General features: G+C 53.3%; 1 protein-coding gene across 1 annotated transcript; it reads right to left on the reverse strand.

The window, feature by feature from the left end:
* Nucleotides 1-7,536: 7,536 nt before the first annotated feature.
* LOC144274168 (protein S100-A16-like) lies at nt 7,537-17,060 on the reverse strand. Its single transcript, XM_077832802.1, has 3 exons — nt 17,018-17,060; nt 16,083-16,252; nt 7,537-7,677 (listed from the first exon to the last, which is right to left on the reverse strand). The coding sequence occupies exons 1-3, from the start codon at nt 17,058-17,060 to the stop codon at nt 7,537-7,539; spliced, it is 354 nt and encodes a 117-aa protein (XP_077688928.1).
* Nucleotides 17,061-26,901: the final 9,841 nt, after the last annotated feature.

Consider the following 26,901-nt stretch of genomic DNA (forward strand, 5'->3'; position numbering starts at 1 on the left):
TTCATCCATTTCCCAGAGGGTGAAATTAAGGTAGAAGCAGTAACCAACCCCCTGCCATCTTCACATAATTAATGCAGTAACAGACATTGGAGTGGTTTCAGAGTAACAGCCATGTTAGTCTGTATTCGCAAAAAGAAAAGGAGTACTTGTGGCACCTTAGAGACTAACCAATTTATTTGAACATGAGCTTTCGTGAGCTACAGCTCACTTCATCGGATGCATACCGTGGAAACTGCAGCAGACTTTATATACACACAGAGATCATAAAACAATACCTCCTCCCACCCCACTGTCCTGCTGGTAATAGCTTATCGAAAGTGATCATCAAGTTGGGCCATTTCCAGCACAAATCCAGGTTCTCTCACCCTCCACCCCCCCACACACAAACTCACTCTCCTGCTGGTAATAGCCCATCCAAAGTGACAACTCTCTACACAGTGTGCATGATAATCAAGGTGGGCCATTTCCTGCACAAATCCAGGTTCTCTCACCCCCCTCCAAAAAATACACACACAAACTCACTCTCCTGCTGGTAATAGCTCATCCAAAGTGACCACTCTCCCTACAATGTGCATGGTAATCAAGGTGGGCCATGTCCAGCACAAACCTTGGACTAGAACTTGAGATCCTCACTCATCCTCTACTTTAACCATTGTAGAACGCCCCAAACCTGAGCTGGGCATAAAGTATGTGCTCCAACCGCTACACCTCATGCCCATCCCAGGAACCAGAACAGAGCCCAAGTCCTCACTCTCACTGTGGAGACCCATATGTCATTTAAATCACCTGAAGTGAAACAGCAACTCTGCCTCACTGACAATCAAGCAACTACTTGAGCAGAAGTCAAATTATTTTAGTTTGCTCTCCTCTATCTTTCCCCAGGGGAAAAGGAAAATATAAACACTGCTCCTTCAGGCTTATCTTCCCCATGTCATCTCACAGAAAATATAATTTGAGTGATTCCCCCTCCAGAAACTTAAATGTAGTGAAAAAAGGGATTGAGTAGGGATACCTTGGCCACTAATAAGACAGAAAGAGGTATAGCTCCAGAAGTCCTCCCCCCTCCTCCAAAAAATCCCAAATCCATGGTTTTAATGCCCTCCCCCCACCCCAGTCACATCTTCCACTAAAATTAAAGGAAGATAAGTGCTGTCATAAATATAAAGGGAAGGGTAAACACCTTTAAAATCCCTCCTGGCCAGAGGAAAACTCCTTTCACCTGTAAAGGGTTAAGAAGCTAGGATAACCTCACTGGCACCTGACCAAGGAGGAGACAAGATACTTTCAAAAGCTGGGAGGAGGAGAACTTCAAAGGGTCTGTGCCTGTCTGTGTGATGCTTTTTGGGGACAGAACAGGAATGGAGTCTTAGAATTTAGTAAGTAATCTAGCTAGATATGCGTTAGATTATGATTTCTTTAAATGGCTGAGAAAAGAAGTTGTGCTGAATAGAATGAATATTCCTGTCTGTGTCTCTTTTTTGTAACCTAAGGTTTTGCCTAGAGGGATTCTCTATGTTTTGAATCTAATTACCCTGTAAGGTATTTACCATCCTGATCTTACAGAGGTGATCCTTTTCTTTTTACTGTTTCTTCTATTAAAATGTTTCTTTTCAAGAACTGAATGCTTTTTTCATTGTTCTAAGATCCAAGGGCTTGGGTCTGTGGTCACCTATGCAAATTGGCGAGGATTTTTACCAAACCTTTCCCAGGAAGTGGGGTGCAAGGGTTGGGAGGATTTTTTGGGGGAAAGACGTTTCCAAACAACGTTTTCTCAGGAACCCAGAGAAATGTTTGGTGGTGGCAGTGGAAAACCAAGGGCAAGGGGTAAAATAGTTTGTACCTTGGGGAAGTTTTAACCTAAGCTGGTAAAAGTAAGTTTAGGAGGTTTTCATGCAGGTCCCCACATTTGTACCTTAGAGTTCAAAGTGGGGAAGGAACCTTGAAAAGTGCACAAGAGGGCCCTCATCTCAGCTGGAACATCTAGGCCAGTGATTCGCAAGTGCTGCTACCAGAGACTTCACAAGCAGCCACCACAACATTTGAGATCCCAGAGCTCCTTCCCACAGTCTCTGCCCCAGGGAGCCTAGGGATGTTTCACTGAGCGTAGCAAGGTTGCTGGTGCTTCTGGATGTGGGACAGAATGAGCCCTCTCTCCATGTCCGCCTTATCTTGATTCATAAGGGGCACTAGCAGCAGGGCCCTGATTAGCCTGACCCCCCTGTTTCCCTGCTCACCTCCATTGGAGGAGGGCAGTGTCACTCATCAAGGGAGCCCATGGCTCTAAGCTAATCAGCTTTCAGGGGGAGCAGCCAGCCAGAAGCAGGTGCCTGTTACCCAGTGGAGGATTCTGCTCTGCTGTTGCTTCATCATACAGCATGAGAAGAGGAAGCAGAAGCAGGAAGATGCTAGCAGGGAGAGGCTATAGGTCACTGCTGAGCCCCAAAAGCAGCTCCAGGGCTGGCTGGCACGGCAGTGACTGCATGGGTCCAACAGGGAGAGGATACAGGCTGTTACTGCTGCAGGGCCAGGGCCAGCCAGAACAGCAGCATAACACACAGAGCACCCTGGTGTATGGGCACTAGCAGTCTCCCCAAAGGTTCCAGTTGGGAGGAACCCACTAGCAAGGGCAGCCCGCACCACAAGAGTTGCTTCACATTTTGCGTGCACTACAATGGATAGACAAAACTTTTTTGCTAAAAAAGAGGCACGGAAAGTGACCAGCTTACACCAGACTCAATAAGAGTGACCCAAGGAACTCCGGCTTGTCAGCACTACCTTTTGCAAAGCACAGCAGTGACTTACACGATAAAGAGGGTAAGTTAGTGTGTGGGAAGAGAAGTCCTTAGTTTTGTTGGAATCAAATTTAACAGGAAGCACTGAAATTTATGCTTTACACTGAAATGATTGTATTTGCATGACACTTCCAAATAACCATGTGACTAAACTGTCAGTGTAATATTTTAACTGTTCAAACTGTGGCCACTTTGAATTTGCTATGACTGCGTGGGCAGACAGAGCAAAAATTCATTTGAGAACTGCTAATCTAGGCATTTCTTCAATTCAGATAATTACGCATCACTAAATGACTGCTTGGAAAGTCTCAGCCTCCATATTGCCACCATGTGATTTTATCATAGGTCTCATGGTATTTGAGGTTTCCAAGAGCCCACTCTTGGTGCTGACATCCAATGGCTATATGAGAACTTCAGCTTTCATTTAAAAAAAATTAAATTGAGTTTCTAGCCCTAGTGGATGCAGAGGATTGAAAATGTGACCTCATTCCTCCTGAAAGGTTCAGAAACCAAACAGCAAAGAGTGCCTCTTACATCAGGGTTTGGGGGACCCTGGGGAAGATGCTGGTAGCTCGGTCCCCAGCCGAGTGGGGAACCCCAGAAATTATCCTGAGACCTGCAGGATCTGCCTCCACCCCACCCCCATGTACTTGGAGTGAGTCAGTTTCCCTGTCACCAACGTGGCACCCCCCCCCCCACCATGTGTCCCTTCTCTTCTCAGTTCCTTGCAACCCACCCCATTTCCCCTGCACCCCAGGCTGGGTCACTGCTAGCCCCCCCTTCTCTGCTCCTGACCCCAACATCTCCCTGTCCCTTGCGGGTCTATGGGACTGGATCTCCCTCCTCCCCCCGAAACATCCCCTGCCTCTGGGGGTGGGGATCTCCTTCCCCGATCCAATCCCATGCTCCCCACTATCCCCCTGCCCCCCGGGGGTCTCTGGGGCTGGGTCTCCCCCTGGCCCCCACTATCCCCCGGCCACCCCCCCGGGTGTCTATGGGGCTGGGTCTCCCCCTGCCCCCCACTATCCCCCCGCCACCCCCCCCGGGTGTCTATGGGGCTGGGTCTCCCCCTGCCCCCACTATCCCCCCGCCACCCCCCCGGGTATCTATGGGGCTGGGTCTCCCCCTGCCCCCCACTATCCCCCCGCCACCCCCCCGGGTGTCTATGGGGCTGGGTCTCCCCCTGCCCCCCACTATCCCCCCGCCACCCCCCCGGGTGTCTATGGGGCTGGGTCTCCCCCTGGCCCCCACTATCCCCCCGCCACCCCCCCGGGTGTCTATGGGGCTGGGTCTCCCCCTGCCCCCCACTATCCCCCGGCCACCCCCCCGGGTGTCTATGGGGCTGGGTCTCCCCCTGCCCCCCACTATCCCCCCGCCACCCCCCCCGGGTGTCTATGGGGCTGGGTCTCCCCCTGCCCCCCACTATCCCCCCGCCACCCCCCCGGGTATCTATGGGGCTGGGTCTCCCCCTGCCCCCCACTATCCCCCCGCCACCCCCCCCGGGGTCTCTGGGGCTGGGTCTCTCCCCTCGGACCCGCGCACCCCTTGCCCCCGCCGGGGGGTAACAGACACTCACCGTCCTGCCGCTCGGGCGGCGGTTGCGTAAGATGGACGACAGCCAAAATGGCGACAGAAGCTTAACCACAAACCCACCTAGGGCGCGGTTGGAGCAGTGGCGGCCTGGGATTGGCTGACAGGGCCGGCGGGGGCGGGGCCGGGGGGGGTGACGGGCAGGAGGCGGCTGGGACGGGGACGGGGACGGGGCCGGCTCGAGGGGGGCTCCGGCGACCCTCGCTGCGTTCTGCTGGCAGGAGCCCGGCCCGCTCCCCAGCGTCGCCCCAGCGCGGACCCCCTCAGCGACCCCCCCCGCACACCGGGCTGCCCAGCGCCCCGGGGAGACCAGACGCAGCGCACGTGTCGGTGGGGTCCGCGTGGGCTCTGCCCCGGCCCCTGGCGCGGAGCTGTGGGAGGGGACTGATCGCCTTGGCTGGGGCACACGCCCCCCGCCCGCCGCGGTGGGGCTGCTTGCCCAAGGGTCACGTTGGCTGCTGCGGGGATCCCCCCCGGTCTCTCTGTTATTGGGGGCAGGAGTAACAAAGGGTTGGTAGCCTGGTTCTGTGAATCAAGGGCAGCGGGGGGGGGGGTGACTTGAGCGGTGGGCACCCTCCCCCCGGGGGCACCTTCATAGAATATCAGGGTTGGAAGGGACCTCAGGAGATCATGTAGTCCAACCCCCTGCTCAAAGCAGGACCAATCCTCAATTTTTCTCCCAGATCCGTAAATGGCTCCCTCAAGGATTGAACTCACAACCCTGGGTTTAGCAGGCCAATGCTCAAACTACTGAGCTATCCCTCCCCCCGAATACCTTCCTCCTGATACCGCCTTGTAGAGAGCAGAGTTACCGAGAGCTTTGGGTTTGACAGGACCGCCGGTAACAGGCAGGCAGAAGCTTTTCCCTTGAAGGTTTCCGGGGGCGGGGGGGGGGGGTGGGGAGAGATCCAGATGGAGGAGGATCCTGTAGTGGGAGTCCAGGAGGCAGGTTCTTCCTCCACTGGAAGGTTTGGGGGATTCTATCCATTGAGGTAAACGACTGGGCTGGGGTGGTTCAGGGACGGAAGGGGATCGAAACGGGAAGAGGTCCAGGGTGTTCTACTGGGGGAATCAGGGAAGCAAGGGGCCTGGGCGTGCAGTGACTCCTGTATTGGCGGGGATATGGGGGGGATCTAGGCAGGAGGTGTCTCCTTTTTGGACTACGAATCCTCGGTGAATCTCAGGCTGTTTCCCCAAGCTCTTCACAGAGCAGGATGTCACGTACCCTGGAGAGAGGTGGAATGGCAGGAAAGGGAATCTCTCCGCTCCTTGCCACAAGCACAGAATGATCAACGTCTATTCTGGCTGAACATCAGTGACTTCTCTAGTCATGATGCTCAGGTGATTTTTTGGCCACTGATCTAATCTGCTGGTTCACATGATTTATTCACTGGAATCTAGCTCCCCTGCAGGCTGGAGAACTGTCCGGTTTGAATCCATGAGAGGGAGCTTTGTCGGCCACCCCAACAGGAGAGGGAAGCAGAGAGAGACAAGGAACCCCCTATTTAATTTTCCAGTGAGGGGCTGTGACAGTAGAGCACAGCATTAACACCTGGAAAGACAAAGAGAACTGACAAGGGGTGGGTGGATGGAACTGGGTGGGGGGTGGAAAGAACGGAGTATGCGTAGATTAATGGGGGGGGTGAGGAATGGAGGAGAGAAGTCCCTCCATTGGGAGCTCAAAAAGGGGGGGGGGCTCTGAGCAGGGAGGGAGGGATATTTTTCCACGGGGAGGGAGGGGGTATTCAGGCAGGAGAGTAGTTTTGTGAACTAGTTACATGCCAATTTAGTGACTGTTTGGAAATTTGAATTGAAATTGAAACATTAATACACACTTATTAATTCTCACTTATCCTTCAGCTCTGAGAAAACTTGCTTTCCATGGGCCACAGGGACTGATCCATGTGCAAAAGGAGTGATGGATTCTCCTTTCCCCAGCTCCCAAAGCAAAGACTTGTGATATGGCCATTACCGGTCGGCAATCAGGAAAAGACATTTCAAAAAGTATGCAGGATTTTTAAAGGGCCAGGGGCGGGGGGGGTGGGGTTTCCTGTCTGCATGACCCCTGGGCAGTGGAGTTCACAGTTGTGACCAGAGTGGTCCCTGTCAGGCATTGTGGGACAGCTGCTGGAGGACGGACATAGGTCACAGAGGGTCTACACTTGCACTGCATCAATCTCAGTAGGTTGGGAAGGTCCCGGAGCACGTGGGAAGGTCACAGAGTAGGTGTGGGTGGCAGACAAGTTGGGAAGGTCAGAGAGCGGGTGGAGACAGCAGAGCGGGTGGAGACGGCAGGACAGGGGAGGGATAGCTCAGTGGTTTGAGCATTGGCCTGCTAAACCCAGGGTTGTGAGTTCAATCCTTGAGGGGGCTATTTAGGGATCTGGGGCAAAAATTGGGGATTGGTCCTGCTTTGAGCAGGGGGTTGGACTAGATGACCTCCTGAGGTCCCTTCCAACCCTGATATTCTATGATTCTATGAGGGAGGATGGCAGGGCGGGTGCTGGGAGGGTGGCAGGGCAGCTGAGAAGGTCCCAGAACCTTTCATCAGAACTTGGCCTGTCCACAGCGTGACAATGATGTGCCCAGCCTGGGAGCGCCCCACTGCCCTCTGCTGGCTGTGCGCTGTCCTGCGCGTCCACGCATCGGAACCGACCCATTCAGTCCGGGCTGCAGTAAGAGGAGAGGCGCGGCCGGAGCTCAGAGCGGGCTCTTTATTCAAGCTGTGTTACCAAGTGACAGCGGGGCGGTGGGTGGCGCGGGGAGAACAGGCCATAGGGGGTGGGGGAGAGATCCCAGTGATGGGGCCGGGATCGGCGGGGGAGCCCAGCTGATGGAGAGCTGGGTAGTGTGGGGCTCCCATGCCAGGGCTGGAGGGGAGATGGGTGACATGGGGAGCACAAGCCAGGGCGGATTCGGGGTGTACAGGGTGGCTCCCAGCAGTGGGGGTGAGGGGGAGCAAAGGCCAAGGGGTGATCAGGATGGGGACGGGGATGGGGGGTGGGCAGACAGATTAAGGTCGCTGGGTTTAGCAGGGGTGTGGTGTGGTGGGGGAGGTGCAGGTTTGCTTTGAGTGCTTCAGGCAAAGGGTTTGGGGGCATTTCCCAATGAGGCGCGTGCCTCAGTTTCCCCACCAGACACCGCTTCCCGGTCGCTACTCGTTATAAGTGCTGCGCCGGATCACGCGGCAAATCTCTACAATGAGATCCCAGTACTCGTCGAAGGAGATCTTCTGATCGTTGTTGGCATCCACCTTCTTAAACAGGTCCAGCGCTGCCTGCTGGTCCTCGGTGCTCTAAAATGCACCCGGGAGATAGCAAGTCACTGCTGGGGAACCATCGGGCACCTGGATCAGGAAGGGGCTTTGCTGCCCTTTGTGTGTCTGTGTGAGTGTGTGCACACTGCTGCCCCCTGCTGCAGGGGGTCAGACTAGCAGGGCTCCCCACACACAAACATACGTGAGGGTGTGTGAAGGAGAAGTGAGATACAAGTCAAGCTCGAGGCCCATTGGCAGAGCTGTGAGGGCTGTCGGGACCCACTGCTGGCATCGCGGGGGGTCTGTGGGTCAGGATTTAGTGGCACTGGCAGAGCTAGCTCCTGGGAGAGCAGGGGGATGTGGATCGGGACTGAGGGGTGCCAGGGATAGGCTAATTGGGGTCTCTGAATGGGGAGTGAGGGGCACCGGCAGAGTTGTGGGGGGAGCCCAGGGCTGGGAGAGCAGGGGGCTGTGGGTTGCTATTGAGGGGCCCCAGTGGAGTTGGCGGGGAGCCTAGGGCTGGGACAGAAGGGCACTGGAGGGCAGGGTTGAGGGTCACAGACAGACCCCCCTTTGCTAGGAGCCAGTGGTTGATGTCTCCAGTTGCCTTGGGGGGCCAGTAGCCGGGTCTCACCGTGAGCTGATGGCTCAGCTCATTGCTGAGCAACGTCTGGAAAGCCGCCTGGTCCAGCTCCTTAGCTCCCTCGGAGCCCTCGGTGTATCTGTAGAAGCTGCCCACGATGGCATGGAGGCCCCGTTCCAGCTCAGAGCCCTCCCCCTCCATCTCGGCCGGCTTCCTCCCACCTCCAAAGCAAAGGCAGACGGTGTCACTGTGGGCCCACCAGCCCCAGAGACCTCAGCTAGGAGCCCATGTCCTGGGAAGGCTGGGGAATACCTGCTGCTGGGGACACCAGACCTACTGCAGTCTGGGAGTGGGGTGGATGGCGGTGTGTGTGGGGCTAGCGAGACAGATGGGGCCCAGCTCTGCTACGATGATGATTGTGGGGAAAGGGGGCGGGTGTTGAGAAAATGTTGCATTAAATTGAAGAGAGACCCTAGGACTTGGGCCATTATTATTGGCTGGTGTGGTGAAGGCTCCATGCAGAACTTCAGCGAACCAGTTCCCCAGGGCCCAGAATGGTGAGATTCGTTAACGACGCGTCTCTTACCGCTCCTGTCCCCGGACGGCTCCGGCTGCAAACTCTGCCCCATGGGCCCGCAGGGGAAAGTGCTCCTGGTTTGCTATAGAGACGAGAATTGGGTGTGAGCACCCTGACGACTGCTCGGCAAACCTGTAAGGCTCAGGCCGAGACTGTAGCCTTGAAAAGTAGTAAGTTAGAAATGGACAGTATGCAAACTATGGCCATGACTGTTAAATGGTTAAGACGACACGCCGGGGGCTAGTAACAAGAACAGAAAAAGAGTTAAAAGAAACAAGAGAAAGAGCAGAGGCTGGGAAGCAGGCAATGCAGAGACATGATACCTTAAGGCAAGCACCAAAACAGCCTACAAGGGTGGAAACAGCTGTAGAGAAACTGCGAAAGAGAGACCTGCCGCCCCCTGGTCTGAGTGTTGCTGGGCAGCAACACACTTTGGGCTCTTTTGTAGAGCCTGAACAATGGGGACAGAAAGGGAACGTGGTGGCCAGAGCAGAATTAAAAGCTGGAACATGGAATGATTGGAATGGGTGCTGCAATGGGGACATTGGGAATGACCCAAACCGGCCACCTAACAAGCCACGGGCAGGGGTCACCCGTAGGATAAGAGCCAGGTTCCTGTAAAACCTGAACCAAGACCTAGATCGAACGGGAGCAGTAAGTGCCCAGGAGGGAGAAGTAGCAAACAATACTGCCACTGGGTTGGTAAATCAGATGAAGTTAAAAATGGACCAGGTGACAGAGCACCTGAGGAGACAGGAGCTGTGATTTGATCGCAGGGGAGTGATAAAAAAGAACTTCCAAGTGAAAACCCGAGAGTGAGTGGGTTAACACCTGGGATTGCTGCATTGACGCCTGGAGGTGCCCAGGAACAGTTAACTGCAGCTGGCAAGGGCCCTCCTGCAATCCAGTTGGCAGGCAGACAAAAGCAACAGACACTGGGGGAACAAACTCAAGTTTTTCAAGAGCAGGCGACAACCCCCACTCTCCGCTGAGAGCCAGGATCTAAACCAGGGGTGCGGGTTCCCGACGTATTTCACCCCCGGAGCCTCATTCCTCGCTCACAGCTCATAATGTAATCTTTATTCTCAAAGATTTTACCATACTGGTTAAGTTTTCCTTTATGTCCTCTCTCCGTTTGCTAAACTCACTGCTGCTGCCTGTACTTTAAGACAACGTGACAGAGTTCACTAATTGCCCTTGGCTCAGGTCTCCCTCCCTTCCTAGGTCGCTTCTCAGCCCGTTCCCCCCGCCTCCCCTCACTTCTGCCCTCTCCTCCTTTTAAAAGTGAAAAGTTACAGTTATTACAGAACCCTCCCTCGCTGAAAAAGACGAAGCAACTGAAAACAAAACAACAAACGAACAAAGAAAATAAGCTAAAAACTTTCTTTTTAATAAGTACATAAGAACAGCTATACTGGGTCAGACCAAATGTATATCAAGCCCAGTATCCTGTCCTCTGACAGTGGCCAGTGGCAGGGGCCCCAAAGGGAATGAACAGACAGGTTATCATCAAGTGATCCATCCTTTGTTATCCAATCCCAGCTTCTGGCAAACAGATGCTACAGACACCATTCCTGCCCATCCTGGCTCATAGCCATCGATGGACCTATCCTCCATGAATCTACCTAGCTCCCTTTTGAACCCCGTTATAGTCTTGGCCTTCACAATCCCTCTGGCAAGGAGTTCCAGAGGTTGACAGTGCGTTGCATGAAAAAATACTTTCTTATGTTTGTTTTAAACCTGCTACCTATTTCATTTGGTGGCCCCTTGTTCTTGTATTATGAGAAGGAGTAAATAACACTTCCTTATTTACTTTCTCTATACCACGCATGACTTTATAGACCTCTATCATATTCCCCCTTAGTCACTTCTTTTCCAAGCTGAAAAGTCCCAATCTAATTAATCTCTCCTCATAGGGAAGCTGTTCTATACCCCTAATAATTTTTGTTGCCCTTTTCTGAACCTTTTCCAGTTCCAAGATTCCTTTTTTGAGATGGGGCGACCACATCTGCATGCCGTATTCAAGGTGTATAAGCACAGGGAATTAATTATTTTAACCCTTCAGGAATGCAGCAGCTGGAATTACTCCTAACTTTTGTGAAGATAGGGCTGCCAAGCAACAGAAATGCAGACCCTGCTTCTAATCCTAAACACGGACTGAGATTTGTAACATGATCTTGTCTTATTTCCGTGTAATAGCATTTTTAAAAACGATTGCAAGTTCATTTTGCATGTTGTATATATTATCCTGTGTTGTATGTTGTTTGTGTCATATGACTATTAATAAAAAAACGTGTTGCAACAAGTCAGTTTTATACTTTTTGTAACAGACGTGGTACCGCTCTGTTTGGCATATAATTATTATCATACCTATTCATTTGTTTGCAAAGCGCAAAAAGGCCTGAGTGATAAATAGATGTGTATATATTTTTGCCTCAACAAGTCATGTAATTGCAAACAAAAAGAATTCTCTTTTTTATTAATCACAGCTTTTTTATTCAAAGGAAACCATGTAAGGGGAAACCTCAGTGTTGATGTAAAGGTAACAAGAGCAAAATGTCAATTTCGGGGGGGCAGGGGTTATTTTATTAGGGCTGTCAAACGCTTAACAAAATGAATCGCGATCAATCGCAGCTTTCATCGCATTGTTCAGCAATAATTGAATACCATTCATGTGCTCCTTCATGCTTCGGCCACCATTCCAGAGGGCACGCTGCGGATGCTTGTTTAAAAAATGCCTTAATTTGTGGCTCAACTCCTTCGGGGAGAAGTGTATGTCTCCTGCTCCGTGGTTTTATCCGCATTCTGACGTATATATTTCATGTTCTAGCAGTCTCAGATGACGACCCAGCACATGTTGTTCAATTTAAGAACACTTTCATTGCAGATTTGACCAAACTCAAAGAAAGTACCAATGAAAGATTTGGAAAGGGGTGAGGTATAGCTCAGTGGTTTGAGCATTGGCCTGCTAAACCCAGGGTTTGAGTTCAATCCTTGAGGGGGCCATTTAGGGATGTGGGGCAAAAATTGGGAATTGGTTCTCCTTTGAGCAGGGGGTTGGACTAGATGACCTCCTGAGGTCCCTTCCAACCCTGATATTCTATGATTCTATGAAAGCAAGCTACAGCACTAGGTTCAAGGATCTGAAGTGCCTTCCAAAATCTGAGAGGAACGAGGTGTGGAGCATGCTGTCAAGAGTCTTAAAAAAGTAACACTCCAATTAGAGAACTACAGAACCCAAATCCCCCAAAAAGAAAATCAACCCTCTGCTGGTGGCATCTGACTCAGGTGATGAAAGTGAACATGCCTCAGTCCACTCTGCTTTGGATCGTTATCGAGCAGAACCTGTCATCAGCATGGACGCATGTCCTCTGGAATGGTGTTCGAAGCATGAAGGGGCACATGAATGTTGAGCATATCTGGCACGTAAATACCTTGCAACGCTGGCTACAACAGTGCCATGTGCATACCTGTTCTCACTTCCAGGTGACATTGTAAATAAGAAGGGGGCAGCAGTATCTCCCGCAAATGTAAACAAACTTGTTTGTCTTAGCGATTGGCTGAACGAGAAGTAGGACTGAGTGGACTTGTAGGCTCTAAAGTTTTTGAGTGCAGTTATGTAAAAAACAAATAATTCTACATTTGTAGAATTTGTAAGTTACACTTTCACGATAAAGAGATTGCACTACAGTACTTGTATTAGGTGAATTGAAAAATACTATTTCTTTTGTTTCTTTTTACAGTGCAAATATTTGTAATCAAAACTAAGATAAAGTGAGCACTTTACTCTTTGTATTCTGTGTTGTAACAGAAATCAATATATTTGAAAATGTAGAAAACATCCAAAAATATTTATAAGACGTTTAAATTGGTATTCTATTATTGTTTAACAGTGTGATTAAAACTGAGATTAATCATGATTCATTTTTTAAATCTAGTTAATTAGTTTTGAGTTAATTGCATGAGTTAACTGTGATTAATTGACAGCCCTTGTTTTTATAAACTTGTTTGCACCTTCAAATATAATTATAAGAAATTTATAGCAAAGATGTCAAAAGTATAACAATATATACTATGCCTGCTTATGCAAAATGTTAGTTAACCAAACAGTAGCTTTTACACTGTAGCCACATTTATCCTCATTTCAGTGATAAAGATTTAAAACCACAGCCATGGGAACTCACTTTGCTGAGTAATATACATCTTTAAACACCAGTTAGACCTGGCCCAGCAAGTGGTTTCTAGCTGAAATATGGATACATTTGGCTACAGTGTAAAAGGCACTGTATGATTGCTGTAAACATCTCTGTGACGTGATCTACTAGCCCCTTATCAGAACTGTGCCCAGGCCAAAGGGGCTGGGTAAGAGACTATTCCACAGTCTGGGATCTCTCCAAGTAGCAGACTCCAAAGTCTAGATGGGATGATGGGTTACATTTCGAGATGATCCGGATCTGAAGGCCTATTGGAAACAGGCTAATAGGAAAAATATATGTATGTAACAGAACATTCACTATTGTGACCAGCAAGGGCGAAATTCACTAAGCCTGGAATTCCCGGCATTAAGGGCTGGCTGCTGGGGAAGCCGTACCCCTCTTACAGTGTGCGTGACATCGCTGAACTGTTTCACCAAACGCAAGCAAAAATTAACCAACTCACTGCTGCAAACCACATAAAGGCAAGGGGGGAAAGAAACTATTTGTACTGCTGAGGGCAGTGCCATAGTGACGAGAAATCGTGTGGACACATCCCCCCTTAGCCCCAGTCCCAGTCTGGGGTCAATGACACTGCCTCCAAACAGACGCGTGTTCCTCAAAACGCTCGTGTTCAGTGTCTGGGTACCAATATTAAATCCTGAGATCGCAATGCCTGATAAATCGGTCACTGTCCATTCAGTAGGTTCTCTGGCAGGCAGCATCTGCAAGAAAACAGCTGGATCTACGTCAATTGCTGGTGTACCATGCAGCAGGGCAATGCCATTCCAGGGGTGTCAGTTTTGTCTGCGTGTCTGTCTGCCCTCTCTGTCTGCCGCGCCAGACCTCCGTCGACCTGCCCTGAACGGCCACACGCTCGGTTCAGCGGTGAAGGTGTCTGGCCAGGTTTATTGCCGACAGAGCACGGTACGAGTGGCCCGTACCGTGCTCGGGTGCTCTAAGGCGTGTCTGCCCGTGGCAAACGGTCAGCGGCGGGACTTTCCACTGCCGCCTATGCCAGGCAAAGATCCCCCTCCTCTGGATCTCTTCGGTCCCCAGATCCAAACAAGTGGCACAGCAGAACCCACGTGACGTGGTTAGTTACTCCCCTGCGCCTTGTACCCGTGGCCAGCCCCATCCATCACCCTGGCCTCCTCTTTCCTTGGGGTCGTGTGCATCTGTACCAGCTGTCAGGATTGTGCTTCTGCCCTAGCTTTGTGCTGGGCCTGTCCTAGCCTCTGGAGCGTGTGCCGACGAACACCCAGCACCTCGTGCGGCTGAGGGGCGCCTGTGTTTTAGCAGCACTCGCGATACTGCTGCCCAGTTCCTGTACCGGATACTGAACTTGTAGGCACCTGCTTCGACACAGGGCCTGAGTTTGGTTCGCAGCAGGGCCTCGGGTCTTAGCCCAGGCCCTGCGCTCCAGGCTCTCTCCACGACGACGGCGTTGCCAGCAGGAGTTGCGTGCACCCTAGGAGCACTTTGCTGGCACGACGCACCAGGCAAGTGCTTCTGGTGTAGACGCGGCCCCTCCCGCTCTGACTCTGTTTGCTGCACCGATCTGCCCCATGCCCCGCCACATAACAGCCTGGCCAGCCCCTGGGTCCCTCCTGGGGCGGGCAGCCCCGATCCTGCTGCTGGGACCCAGAGGATGGCAGGGGGGAGGAGGCCAGGGCGGCTGAGAAGGTCCCAGAACTTTTCATCAGAACTTGGCCTGTCCCCGTCCTCCCTGCAGTGTGACAATGATGTGCCCAGCCCGGGAGCGCCCCACTGCCCTCTGCTGGCTGTGCGCTGTCCTGCGCGTCCACGCATCGGAACCGACCCGTCGGATCTGGGCTGCAGTAAGAACAGAGGCGTGGCCGGAGCTCAGAGCCGGCTCTTTATTCAAGCCGTGTTACCGAGTGACAGCGGGGCGGTGGGTGGCGCTGGGAGAGCAGGCCGTAGGGGGTGGGGGAGAGATCCCAGCGACGGGGCAGGGATTGGCGTGGGAGCCCAGCTGATGGAGAGATGGGCGGGGTGCAGGTCCCGTGCCAGGGCTGGAGGGGGCGTTTAATGGCGAGGGATCCTGGCAGCAGGGGAGGTGGGTGACATGGGGAGCACAGGCCAGGGTGGATTCGGGGTGTACAGGGTGAATCCCAGCAGTGGGGGAGATGGGCAGCATGGAGAGCAAAGGCCGAGGGGTGTTCAGGGTGGGATCCTGGCAGAGGGTGATGGGGGCAGCATGAGACGTGCAGAACGGGGGTGGGGGCGGGGGCATCCCAGCAGGCAGATAGATTAAGGGCACTGGGTTTACAAGCGCGGGGAAGGTGCAGGTTTGCTTTGAGTCTTTAAGGCAAAGGATTTGGAGGCATTTCCCGATGAGGTGCGTGCCTCGGTTTCCCCACCAGCCACAGCTCCCTGGTCACTACTCGTTATAATCGCGGCGCCGGATCACTTGGCAAATCCAGGCGATGAGCTGCCAGTACTCGTCGAAGGAGATCTTCTGATCTTTGTTGGCATCTAACTTCTCAAAGGTGCGCATCACGGCCGCCTCGACCTCTGTGTTCTAAAACACACCGAAGAAACAGCGAGTCACCGCTCGGGGCAGCGTCCGGCACGTGGATCAGCAACGGGCTCTACTGCCGGGGTGGAAGCGATACCACCCCCTGCTGGAGAGGATCCACCTGGCAGGGCTCCCCCCCCATACATGTGTGTGTATGAAGGAGAGGTGAGATACAAGCTCAAGGCCCATTGGCAGAGCTGTGAGGGCTGTGGGGAGCCAGAGCTGGCATAGCAGGGGTCAGTGGATTAGGATTTAGTGGCAATGGCAGAGCTGTGGGAAGGGGAGCCAAGTCCTGGGCTAGCAGGGGTCTCTGGGTCAGGACTGAGGGGAACCAACAGAGCTCGGGGACAGGGTGGGGAGAGTCCAGGGCTGGGATAACAGGGGGATGCAGATCGGGATTGAGGCACACTGGCAGAGCTCGGGGGAGGCTCAGGGCTTGTATAGCAGGAGGCCGGAGGGCAGGGCTGAGGGGTATCAGCAGATCCCCTTTGCTAGCCGTCCGTGGCTTATGGCTCTGGTTGCCTCGGGGAGCCAGTAGCCGGGTCTCACCGTGAGCTGATGGCTCAGCTCATTGCTGAGCAGGTTCTGGAAAGCCACCTGGTCCAGCGCCTTCGCTCCAGGCGGGCCCTCGGCATATCTGTAGAAGCTGTCCACAATCACACAGAGGCCCCGTTCCAGCTCAGACCCCTCCCCAGCCGTCTCAGCCGGCTTCCTTCCACCTCCAAAGCAAAGGCAGACGATGTCAGTGTGGGCCCGCCAGCCCCAGTGACCTCAGCTAGGAACCCATGTGCTGGGAGGCTGGGGAGTATCTGCTGTTGGGGCCACCAGACCTGCTGTGGTCTGGGGGAGGGATGGATGGCTGTGGGAGGGGGGGCAGATAGATGGATGGGACCCAGCTCTGCTATGGTGATGGTTGAGCATCACCTTGTGATTAAAGGTCAGTGACTCTACGTGCTCTAACATCGACCTGCAAACTCACATTGTCTTGACATTTTCCCACCCAGCTCCACATCTGGACCTTCATCTCCTTAGCCCTCAGTAACCCAGCTGTGAAATGGGGAAAACAGACCTCCCCTTGTCTAATTAGATTGTAAACTCCTTGGGGCAGTGACTCGCTCTCTCTCCCTGTGTGTCTGGGCAGCGCCCGGCACAACGGGGCCCTGATCTCAGCTGGGGCAGGGACGGTCTCTCCCTGTGTGTCTGGGCAGTGCCCGGCACAACGGGGCCCTGGTCTCAGTGGGGTCACCTACCTGTTTCTCTAATACAAATATAGCAAGTGGTAGGTGAGGGTGCCGGGTGGAGTTGATGGGTTCTGGGTGAGTCTGACGGATTCAGGGAAGAAAGGGGGAGGGTGTGGAGAAAAAAATGCATTAAATTGAAGAGAGACCCTAGGATGTGAGCCATTGTTACTGGCTGATGTAGAGAAGGCTCCATGCAGAACCAGGGCCCAGAATGGTCAGGTTCGTTAATGCCGTGTCTCTTACCACTCCTCTCCCCGGAGGGCTCCGGCTGCAAACTCTGCCCCATAGGCCCGCAGGGGAAAGTGCTTCTGGGTTGCTAGAGAGACCAGAATCATCAGTGAATGACGATTGCTCAGCAAAGAGCTCTCTGCTGCTCCCGACTCAGAGCGGGGATGGGACGGGAATAAGGTGACCAGATAGCAAATGTGAAAGATTGGGGCGGGAGTGGGGGGTATAGGGGTGTCCCTATATAAGACAAAGCCCCAACTAACGGGACTGTCCCTATAAAATCGGGACATCTGGTCACCCTAGACGGGAAAGAGAAGTGCAGCGGGGCTGAATTTCAATGGGAGGGGATCAGTCATTGGTTAGACGGTACCAGGTGGGCATCCTCTTCCCCGGCAAGTTACGACAGCCCAAGGCTGGAGCCCCCTTCAAATCCCATTTGCACCCCAACGCAGGTGCATGGGATGGCTAGACAAGGTGCATCATAGCCACCCTTCCAGCCCAGGCCCCAGCCTGCATCCAAAGGACTGCCCTGTGCCCCCGCAATGCTCAAGGGGCTGGTAAAATAGGCTCTGTCTCTTCCCACTGTCATCAAACAGCCCGGGGTCCTAGTGGCTGGGGTCCCAGTTGGGCTGGGAAATGTAAAACCAAACAGGCTGCTCACTCACCTGGGGTGGGGGCTGCTGCTCCCAGGTATCGGGAAAGCCCGAGATCCGAGCAAGCCGCAAACGGAGGCCGGGTGTGGGACAGGGCGCTGGGGGCTATTTCTGGGCCGGTGCCTCATCTGGGACGAGACAGCTGGTCATGGAGTGGCAGGTGGCAGAGTGACGGGGACTGGGCTGGCGGGGAGGGATATGGGCACTGACACAGGAACAGAGACCGAGGCCTGCTCTGACAGAGCTAAAGCTGGGGGATGGTGGGCTGGTCCAAACCCTGCCCTCCCAGCAGGGTCCGTGATCAGTGTACAGTAGGAAGAGAGCTGGGGAATCGAAGGAAGCCTACTGGGACACAAGCGTAGCCAGAGGGATGCCTTAATCACAACAGAGCCTCTGGGGGTATGTCTACACTGCATTGTAAACCCGGATCTAGTCTGTCGGACCCGGCCTGGAGCATCCATGCTGCATTGTAAACCCAGATCTGGTCTGTGGGATCCGGCCTTGAGCATCCACACTGCATTGTAAACCCAGATCTGGTCTGTGGGACCCAGCCTTGAGCATCCACACTGCATTGTAAACCCAGATCTGGTCTGTGGGATCCAGCCTTGAGCAGCCACACCGCATTGTAAACCCAGATCTGGTCTGTGGGACCCAGCCTTGAGCAGCCACACTGCATTGTAAACCCAGATCTAGTCTGTGGGACCCAGCCTTGTGGACATGGTGTTTCCAAGCCCATGCTTTAGCATCCCCACTGCATTGTAAACTGGCTCTGGTCTGTGGGACCCGAATTTGAGCGTCCACACTGCATTGTAAACCCAGATCTGGTCTGTAGGCCCCGGCCTTGTGGACATGGTGTTTCCAAGCCTGTGCTTGCAGTGTAAACCTGTGCTGACAACTGCTAGCCAGTCTGTACCGCACCACACAGACCTTCTGACTCCTGTCTGTGGCTTGAACTGCGTCCACACTGCAAAAATGACAGGGGCTCGGGCACCCTTGAACAAAGAACATTGGCCACGCTGACAGGACAGGGGACTTTATCCTGGGAAGCAGTGACAGATAATTGTGGCAGATAACGTGCTGGACATGAGCTCCCAGAGTGATGCTGTGACCAGAAGAGCTAATGTGATCCTGGGATGTATAAACAGGGGGATCTCGAGCCAGGCGGTTATTTTACCTCTGGATTTCGCCCTGCTGTGACCGCAGCTGGGATTCTGTCCTGGTGCCCGTGGTTCCAGAAGGATGCTGATAAATTGCAGAGGGCTCAGAGAAGGGCCACGAGAATGATAAAAAGATTAGAAAACCTGCCTTATAGTGATAGACTCCAGGAGCTCAAACTATTTAGCTTAACAAAGAGAAGGTGAAGGAGTGAGTTGATCACAGTCTGTCAGTACCTACATGGGGAACAAATATTTAACAATGGGCTCTTAAATTGAGCTCACCTGACCTCTGTGGGACCTGAGAGAGGGCAGCTGGTCCCAGAGGGGAACAGGGAGAGGAAGCTGTGGCAGGGGCTGCAGAGAGCAGGAGGTTCTTGACCAAGAAGTTGGGCTGGAAACATGGAGCGAGAGGATGGAGCAGCAGGGGAGTTTGGTCAGGGAACACAGAGCCAGAGGGCAGAGCAGCAGGGGGAATGGGCCAGGAAGATGTAGCCAGAGGGCAGAGCAGCAGGGGGGTTGGGTTGGGAACATGGAGCCAGAGGGCAGAGCAGCAGGGGGGTTGGGCCAGGAACACGGAGCCAGAGGGCGGAGCAGCAGGGGGGTTGGGCCAGGAACACGGAGCCAGAGGGCGGAGCAGCAGGGGGGTTGGGCCGGGAACATGGAGCCAGAGGACGGAGCAGCAGGGGGGTTGGGCCGGATACACGGAGCCAGAGGGCGGAGCAGCAGGGGGGTTGGGCCGGGAACATGGAGCCAGAGGACGGAGCAGCAGGGGGGTTGGGCCGGATACACGGAGCCAGAGGGCGGAGCAGCAGGGGGGTTGGGCCGGGAACACGGAGCCAGAGGGCGGAGCAGTGGGGGGGTTGGGCCGGGAACACGGAGCCAGAGGGCGGAGCAGCAGGGGGGTTGGGCCGGGAACACGGAGCCAGAGGGCGGAGCAGTGGGGGGGTTGGGCCGGGAACACGGAGCCAGAGGGTGGAGCAGCAGGGGGGTTGGGCCGGGAACACGGAGCCAGAGGGCGGAGCAGTGGGGGGGTTGGGCCGGGAACACGGAGCCAGAGGGCGGAGCAGCAGGGGGGATGGGCCAGGAAGATGGAGCCAGAGGGCTGAGCCCCAGGGGGTTGGGGTGGGAACACGGAGCCAGAGGGTGGAGCGCTAGGGGAGCAGCATAGGGCTTGCCTGCTGCCTCTCAAAGCCAGAGACTAGTTGGCCCTGGGAGAGAGCTGGATCCTGTCCTGGAGAAGAAAGGGCACCAGGTAGAAAGATGGGGGTGTTCTCTGCTGGGAAGAGCCGGCCCATCCACTTGGGTACTAGTATAGACCAAATGCATCAGTGTGTATCTGGTGTTTAAACATCATGAAAACGAAGGGGATGCTGCATGCACTGGGTTCACTTATCTGCATCCCGAGAGGACTGCAACGGCCAACATTCGCACTGTGTCTACCCCTCTCATGAAATAACCCATCACACGAGACAGACGCCGTGTGGCGCGCAAATGAAGAACTCGAACAGCGACAGTGCGAATTTCAAAGCAAGTCATGGTTGTGGGTGATGATGGGAGATCAAAGACTCTAAACGCAGTCCTCTCTCTTAGCCCTCAAAGAAAGACTCCACGCGGGTAGGGACCCTGTCGGCTTGTTTTCCGTGAGAAGAAGCTGTAAGTACGGACACGAGTTACAATTCTTCATCTCTGGGCTGTTTGGATTCCAGAGGGCCGAATAACTGAACGGAAAGACGGAGATCCCCCGCGTTCCTCTGGGGAGCCCTGAGAGGGTTTGAGAAAGTGCCCGAGGGCGACATCTCTGCTACCATTTGGATTTATAGACCGTGACTCACCTCTACATATATTTTTACTTGCTTTAACCGCTCAGTGACTCTCATTCCTTTTACTTGGCTAATAAACCTTGAGTTAGTTATGCTACTGGGTACCAGCGTTGTCTTTGGTGTGAGATCTGAGATGCAAATCGAGCTGGGGGAGTGAGTGGTCTCTTGGGACTGGGAGTAACCTGGAATATTTTGTGATTTTCAGTGTAAGCAACCGTTGATCACACAGTCCAGCTTGCCCGGGTGGGAGGATAGCCTGGCGTGTCGAAGGAGGCTGTCTGCGACTCCCTTGTAAGACAATTGTCGAACTTTGGGAGTTCACCTTCGGCACTGGGTTGGTGAAATTGAATCACAGAACGTACCACCAGTGTGGGGTCTCTGCCCTGCTTTTGACAGTCTGCCCTGAGGTTGACACTCAAGGTCGTGAGGCACTCCAGAGAGTGGGAAAATCTGTGCTGCCGGCCGAGTACATCTGTGCTGTAACTAAAAAGGGTTTCTTTTATCAGACCGCAAGCAGCTGCCGTCTCTACCTGGGCGGCACTTCCGCGTAGGGCGGCCAGGTGTCTGGTTTTCGACTGGAAAGTCCAGTTGAAAAGGGGACCTGATGGTATCCGGTCAGAGCTACTGACCGGACACCCAAAGTCCAGTTACTGCGGGTGGGGGAGGCACCTGCACCAGCCCCTACTCAGCCGGGGCTGCTTCCTACCTGCCTTGGCCGGCTGCAACTCCCAGCCCCGGCTCCACAGGCAAGTCCCTCCTGACGCAGGGGGTGGGGAGGGGAGGGAGGAGAGGGGAAAAGCAGTGAGTGACAGGGGGAGGGGGGAAGAGGAGCAAATGGGGGCGGAGACTTGGGGAGAAGAGGCGGGGCAGGGGCGGGGCCTATAGGGGATGAGGCAGGGCAGGGGCGAGGCAGGAGAGGTTCTGGCATTCCGGCTGGAATGTCCGGTTTTTAAATATTACATAGTTGGCAGCCCTACTTCCGTGCCCCTCTGGCCCTGAATACATTCTGCCGTCCCCTCCTACCAGCGGGCCAGGGAGTCCTTCGCCCAGCGCCCCCGGCGGGTCCCGAAGCAGTCTGGACTAAGGCAGGCTGGTGGGCATGTGGGCCGAGTCCCTGGCAGAGACTGGGCCCCATGCAGGGGGCAGAGACTGCAGCGGGAGTCAGACCCTTTCTCAGCTGAGCACCACTGGCCCGGGCACACTCGGGTTCGGGGCTCCAGGAGAGTCAGAGCAGGAGCGATGGTGAAAACAATGGCCCAATTTGTCATTTAATAACAGGAGCCATTTCACCACGTGCTTGGGCAGCAGCTTTGGACTCCGGTCCCCCAGCCACTGCAGCTGCCCCAGGTGCCCTCGCGGCCTCGTCTCTTCCAGGCTACTGGCCTAGCTGCGCTTCTGGGATTCCTGCCGCACGGAGATGCCGAGACGCAGCTTTGATGGTTCCATCATCGCTCTGGCAGGGGTGGTCCCAGCCCTCTCCCCCCCCACCCCGGCTCCATGTGTACCATCCCCCCACCTCTGTCCGACTCATGTTCGCTCCCCCCCACCCCCAGCTTCTCTGGATCAGTGCTTCGGTCATAAACTATTTATAGAGGAGGTGGTGTCCAAACTTCCCCTCTGTCTCTGGTTACAGCTGAGTCACTAACCCCTGTTGCTGCCTGGGGTTTCTCTGCTGAGCCCCTTGCCTGGCCTGGTAGGGGTGCCTCTTTAAACAACAAGTGCACCGAGTTAAAGCCATCCTCAGAGCTGGTCACTCCCATCTCTGGGGCCACTGTGTGGACATCTCTGGCTCCTGCTTCACTGGTAACAAAACCTTTGCCCATCCTGTCATTGCTCTAGCGTGGGTGTTTGCTGTTGGGCCCCTGCTCCTCTCTGCCCAGGATCTAAGCTCAAACATCGAATGTGGCTGGACAGGGGCAGGACATCAGCACTGCAGGGGAGGGGTGGGTGTGGCAGTGACATCACAAGGGCCTTTGGCAGGACCTCAGCCTATTGGACAAAGGTGGTGGGGAGGCGATGACCTCACAGAGAGATCTTGACATCAGCCAGGCAGGACAGGGGTGCAGGACAGGGGCCACCTCGGAGATCCCTGTGGCTTTGCTTCAGCACGTCTCCTTCTCGAGGTCTCTCCTGGAGGACTGAGAGAGCATTCACTTTCACGTACGCGAGCACAAGGAGGACCCTCTTCGGAGTTTTCTCCTTTTCTTTCAGTGGTTTTGCTCGAAAACAGACGTCCCTGTATAGAAGGTAAGAGCCTCGGAGAGGTTTGGAACCTGTTCAGTCTGATCCATCAGGTGCTGGCTGATTTCTAGGAATGGAAAACACTGGATTGTGGGGGCAGCATTTTATTTCCGACCTAGGATTTTGTCCCTTAGAATTACTGGGGACATTGGGATTTCTCCTTTTTGTTTTCCCTTTTCCTGTCTCTCCCTCCTTTCTCGTCTTCTCTTGCATCTTTGTCCTTTTCCCCTGCTTTCCTTTCACCACCAGGACCTATCTGTGCGTGTGGAGTTGGGGATGGAGAGGGGGCGGGGATGGGGGGTTGCACTCCAACTCTCATTGCGGGAGGCCCTCCCAAAGACATGTGGCTGGAATGGTGCTCTAAGAGTGACTCCCTCCGGTGGTGACCCGGGTCATCTGGTGAGAACTCTCAGCTTTCTGCGTCTCAGAGTCTCAATGCTGACTGGGGGGAGCTTGGGGCTATTGTGAGGGAGGAGGCTCAGGTCCTTGTTACCCTCTTTGAAGACCAAGGAAATAGGCCGTAACCAAACATGTATTTGATTGCTCTTGCCGCTTTTCTCCATTCATTGTCTTTGAGTAATTCACGATTCTCTCTCTAATGGGCTAGTTCTTCTAAAATACTTACTAAATAATTAGGTTTTAATAAAGCCAAATGCAACCCCATACCTCCAGTAACAAAGGAGTCAGGCGGCACCCTGCAGAATTGGGGACAATCCGCTGGAAAGCAGTGACCCTGAAAAGGATTTTGGGGCCATAGTGGACAAGCTGCTCAACATGATCTGTCAATGTGAAACTGTGTTAAAAAAGGTTCAAGCCATTCTTGGCTGGATAGAGTAGTGAGGATGGAAAGAGAAGTGAAACAGCATTGGTGAGACTGATGTTGGAATGTTGAATCCAGTTCTTGTGTCCACATTTTGAATATAATGTTAAAACAACTAGAGAGGGTGCAGAAAAGAGTCATAACTGAGTGATGGGGATGATGCCCTATAATGAGACATGGAAAAAGCTCAATCTGTTTAGTATATACAAGAGAAGAATGAGAAGTGAGTTGCTTGACTTCATGGAGAGAAAATGTTGAGTATAAAAGGGCTCTTTTATGTCGCAGAGAAAGGCATGACAAGACCCCATGGATGGAAGCAGAAATCAGAAAAAGTATAATGACAATAAGACCCAGATTTGTAAGAGGGTGGTTTGTCATTGGCACAAAGTACCAAGAGAAATGATGGCTTCTCCATCTCTTGATCTCTTTGAATAAAGACTAGATGCCTTTCTGGAAAATGTTTGAGTAAAAGAAAAGCCCAGCTCTTCTGACATACAGGAGGCCTTAGGATACGCAGGGGATCAGATTAAATGCTCAAACAGTTCCTTCTGGCCATAAAGTCGACTAACTTGTGAAAATCTAATTGCGGCCTGGGGAAGAACCTCTGTGTTCTACTATGTAGTCGGTGTCACCCCACAAGGAAGAGTCATTGAGTGGGGTGATCCAGGGGAAGCAGCTCAAACATCCAATGTGGCTGGACAGGGGCAGGACATCAGCACTGCAGGGGAGGAGTGGGTGTGGCAGTGACATCACAAGGGCCTTTGGCAGGACCTCAGCCTATTGGACAAAGGTGGTGGGGAGGTGATGACCTCACAGAGAGATCTTGACATCAGCCAGGCAGGACAGGGGTGCAGGACAGGGGCCACCTCGGAGATCCCTGTGGCTTTGCTTCAGCACGTCTCCTTCTCGAGGTCTCTCCTGGAGGACTGAGAGAGCATTCACTTTCACGTACGCGAGCGCAAGGAGGACCCTCTTTGGAGTTTTCTCCTTTTCTTTTAGTGGTTTTGCTCGAAAACAGACGTCCCTGTAGAGAAGGTAAGAGCCTCGGAGAGGTTTGGAACCTGTTCAGTCTGATCCATCAGGTGCCGGCTGATTTTTAGGAAAGGAAAACATTAGATTGTGGGGGCAGTATTTTATTTCTGACCTAGGACTTTGTCCCTTAGAATTACTGGGGACATTGGGGTTTCTCCTTTTTGTTTTCCCTTTTCCTCTGTCCCTCCTACCTTTCTCTTCTTGCTTCCTTTGTCCTTTTCCTCTGCTCTCCTCCCACCACCAGGAGTTCTGTGGGTGGAGCGGAGGCCGGGGGGGGCTGTGGGAGGCCCTCACAGAGAGGTGAGGCTGGACTAGTGCTCCGAGAGTGATCCCCTCGGTGGTGACCAGGGCCATTCTTTGGGCTATTTGATGAGAACCCTTAGCCTCCCACCCCTCAAAGTCCCAACCTTGATTGGCTGAGGAGGGGGCTTTTGACAGGGAGGAAACTCTGGTCTTTGTTGTTCTCTTTTCTGACCAAGCAAATAAGTCACAACCAGTTAGATGTTTGACCAATGTTGACGCTGCTCTCCATTCATTGTCTCGGAGCAGTTCATGATCCTCTCGAACATTCGTATTCTTCTGAAATAATTCCTGAATAATTACTATGAACAATTGTTGGTCTGTAGCTCATTTGAGAGCAACTCTGCTACTGCTGGCTGCATCAGCTAAGACAAGTCCCTGCTCCTTTCTAGCCTTCGTTTCTCCTTCTGTCAAGTACGAATAACAATCCTCTCCCACCTACCTCGCCATGGGTGGATGCTGGGGATCCACTGAAGAGCGTCACTCGGAGCAGTGCAGACTAGGGGGTGTCCGATCACACTGAGCCATAGCAGATTATGACCTAATATTCGATTTCATTTGTATTTTATTGTTTTGAAATTGTGAAAATCAGCAACTGCTTAGCTCAGACTGAAGCATCTCATCTAATTTTCTAGAGCACAGTGTCTCCCCTTTGTGTACGACGAGACAGTTTAATGCACTGTGACGGACAGGAGATGCTCTTGTTTTGCAAACAAATATTTTTGCAAAGAATTTTCATCCTACTTGTTACGATTTCAAGAAACAAAGTGGTTTCGTCTGAATGGATTTTCTGACAGAAAACGGTTTCCATGCAAATGTTCACACCTTATTTCCTGGGCTTTATCCCTGCCTCCGGGGGGTTGTTGTCTGTTAGTTAGAACAGGAGTCAGGACTGTTGTCTTCTCTTTCTGTCTCTGTCACCGCTTCGCTGTGTGACACCTTGGGTAGGTCCAATGGGAACAGGGTCAATTCTCTAACTCCAGGCAGCAGGGAGCCTGGGTGAGATAAGGGATGTTAAGGCCGTCTGCGAAGGAGAAAGGGATGTTTCCAGGTGCTGAATGTCAAGAACTGCATCTGATGAAGTGAGCTGTAGCTCACGAAAGCTCATGCTCAAATAAATTGGTTAGTCTCTAAGGTGCCACAAGTACTCCTTTTCTTTTTGCGAATACAGACTAACACGGCTGTTACTCTGAAACCTAAAAGAACTCTAAACTTTGCTAAAATGGCTAGTCTCAAGAAACAAGAACGAGTTGGGGCCAAACTTTAACCATTGTCTTTTTTAAAGCCCATTCAGGGATGTGAGTCCCAGAGAGCCATAGAGAGGGGGAGCAACTTGCCCAAAGTCCCACAGATCAATAGAAGCAGGAGTGACCATCCCTCTCAAAGGCAGGGGGACCAGACATTAGGGCCTGGTTGCAATTGCCAGCTGTGGGAGGGGGAGTGTGCGGCAGTGGTTAGTGAAGGGGTCCATCCATGGCTCTGACACTCGGTGTGACCCTGAGCTGGTAGCTGAGGCCCGTTTGCCGTCAGTAGGGTTGGGGTCCCATCGCTCCAGCCCAGTGGGGTTGGGATGCTCCAGGAAGGTGTGTAAAGTGCGGGGATGTCAGGATCCTGGAGGCGCTGTCACCTCCGCCCTAGGGCCGTGTTCTGCACCCCCCTGCTGCTGGCTGAGTTTCTCCGTCCCTTGGCAATAAGACAGACTCTTGTTTTTACAGCCAGTCGATCGCCCTCGTGTCATCACCCTGCCTGCTGGCTGGGCAGGGTAACTCCTGAGGTCACCACCCTCTCCAGCCTGCCTTGGGCTTGGAGAGTGAGGAGGAGGGCGAGGGACGTCTGCTGACCCTGAACATCCGCCATCCATTGTACTATCACTGAG

Source organism: Eretmochelys imbricata, chromosome 14 (assembly GCF_965152235.1).
Source record: "Eretmochelys imbricata isolate rEreImb1 chromosome 14, rEreImb1.hap1, whole genome shotgun sequence".
Classification (NCBI taxonomy): Eukaryota; Metazoa; Chordata; order Testudines; family Cheloniidae; genus Eretmochelys; species Eretmochelys imbricata.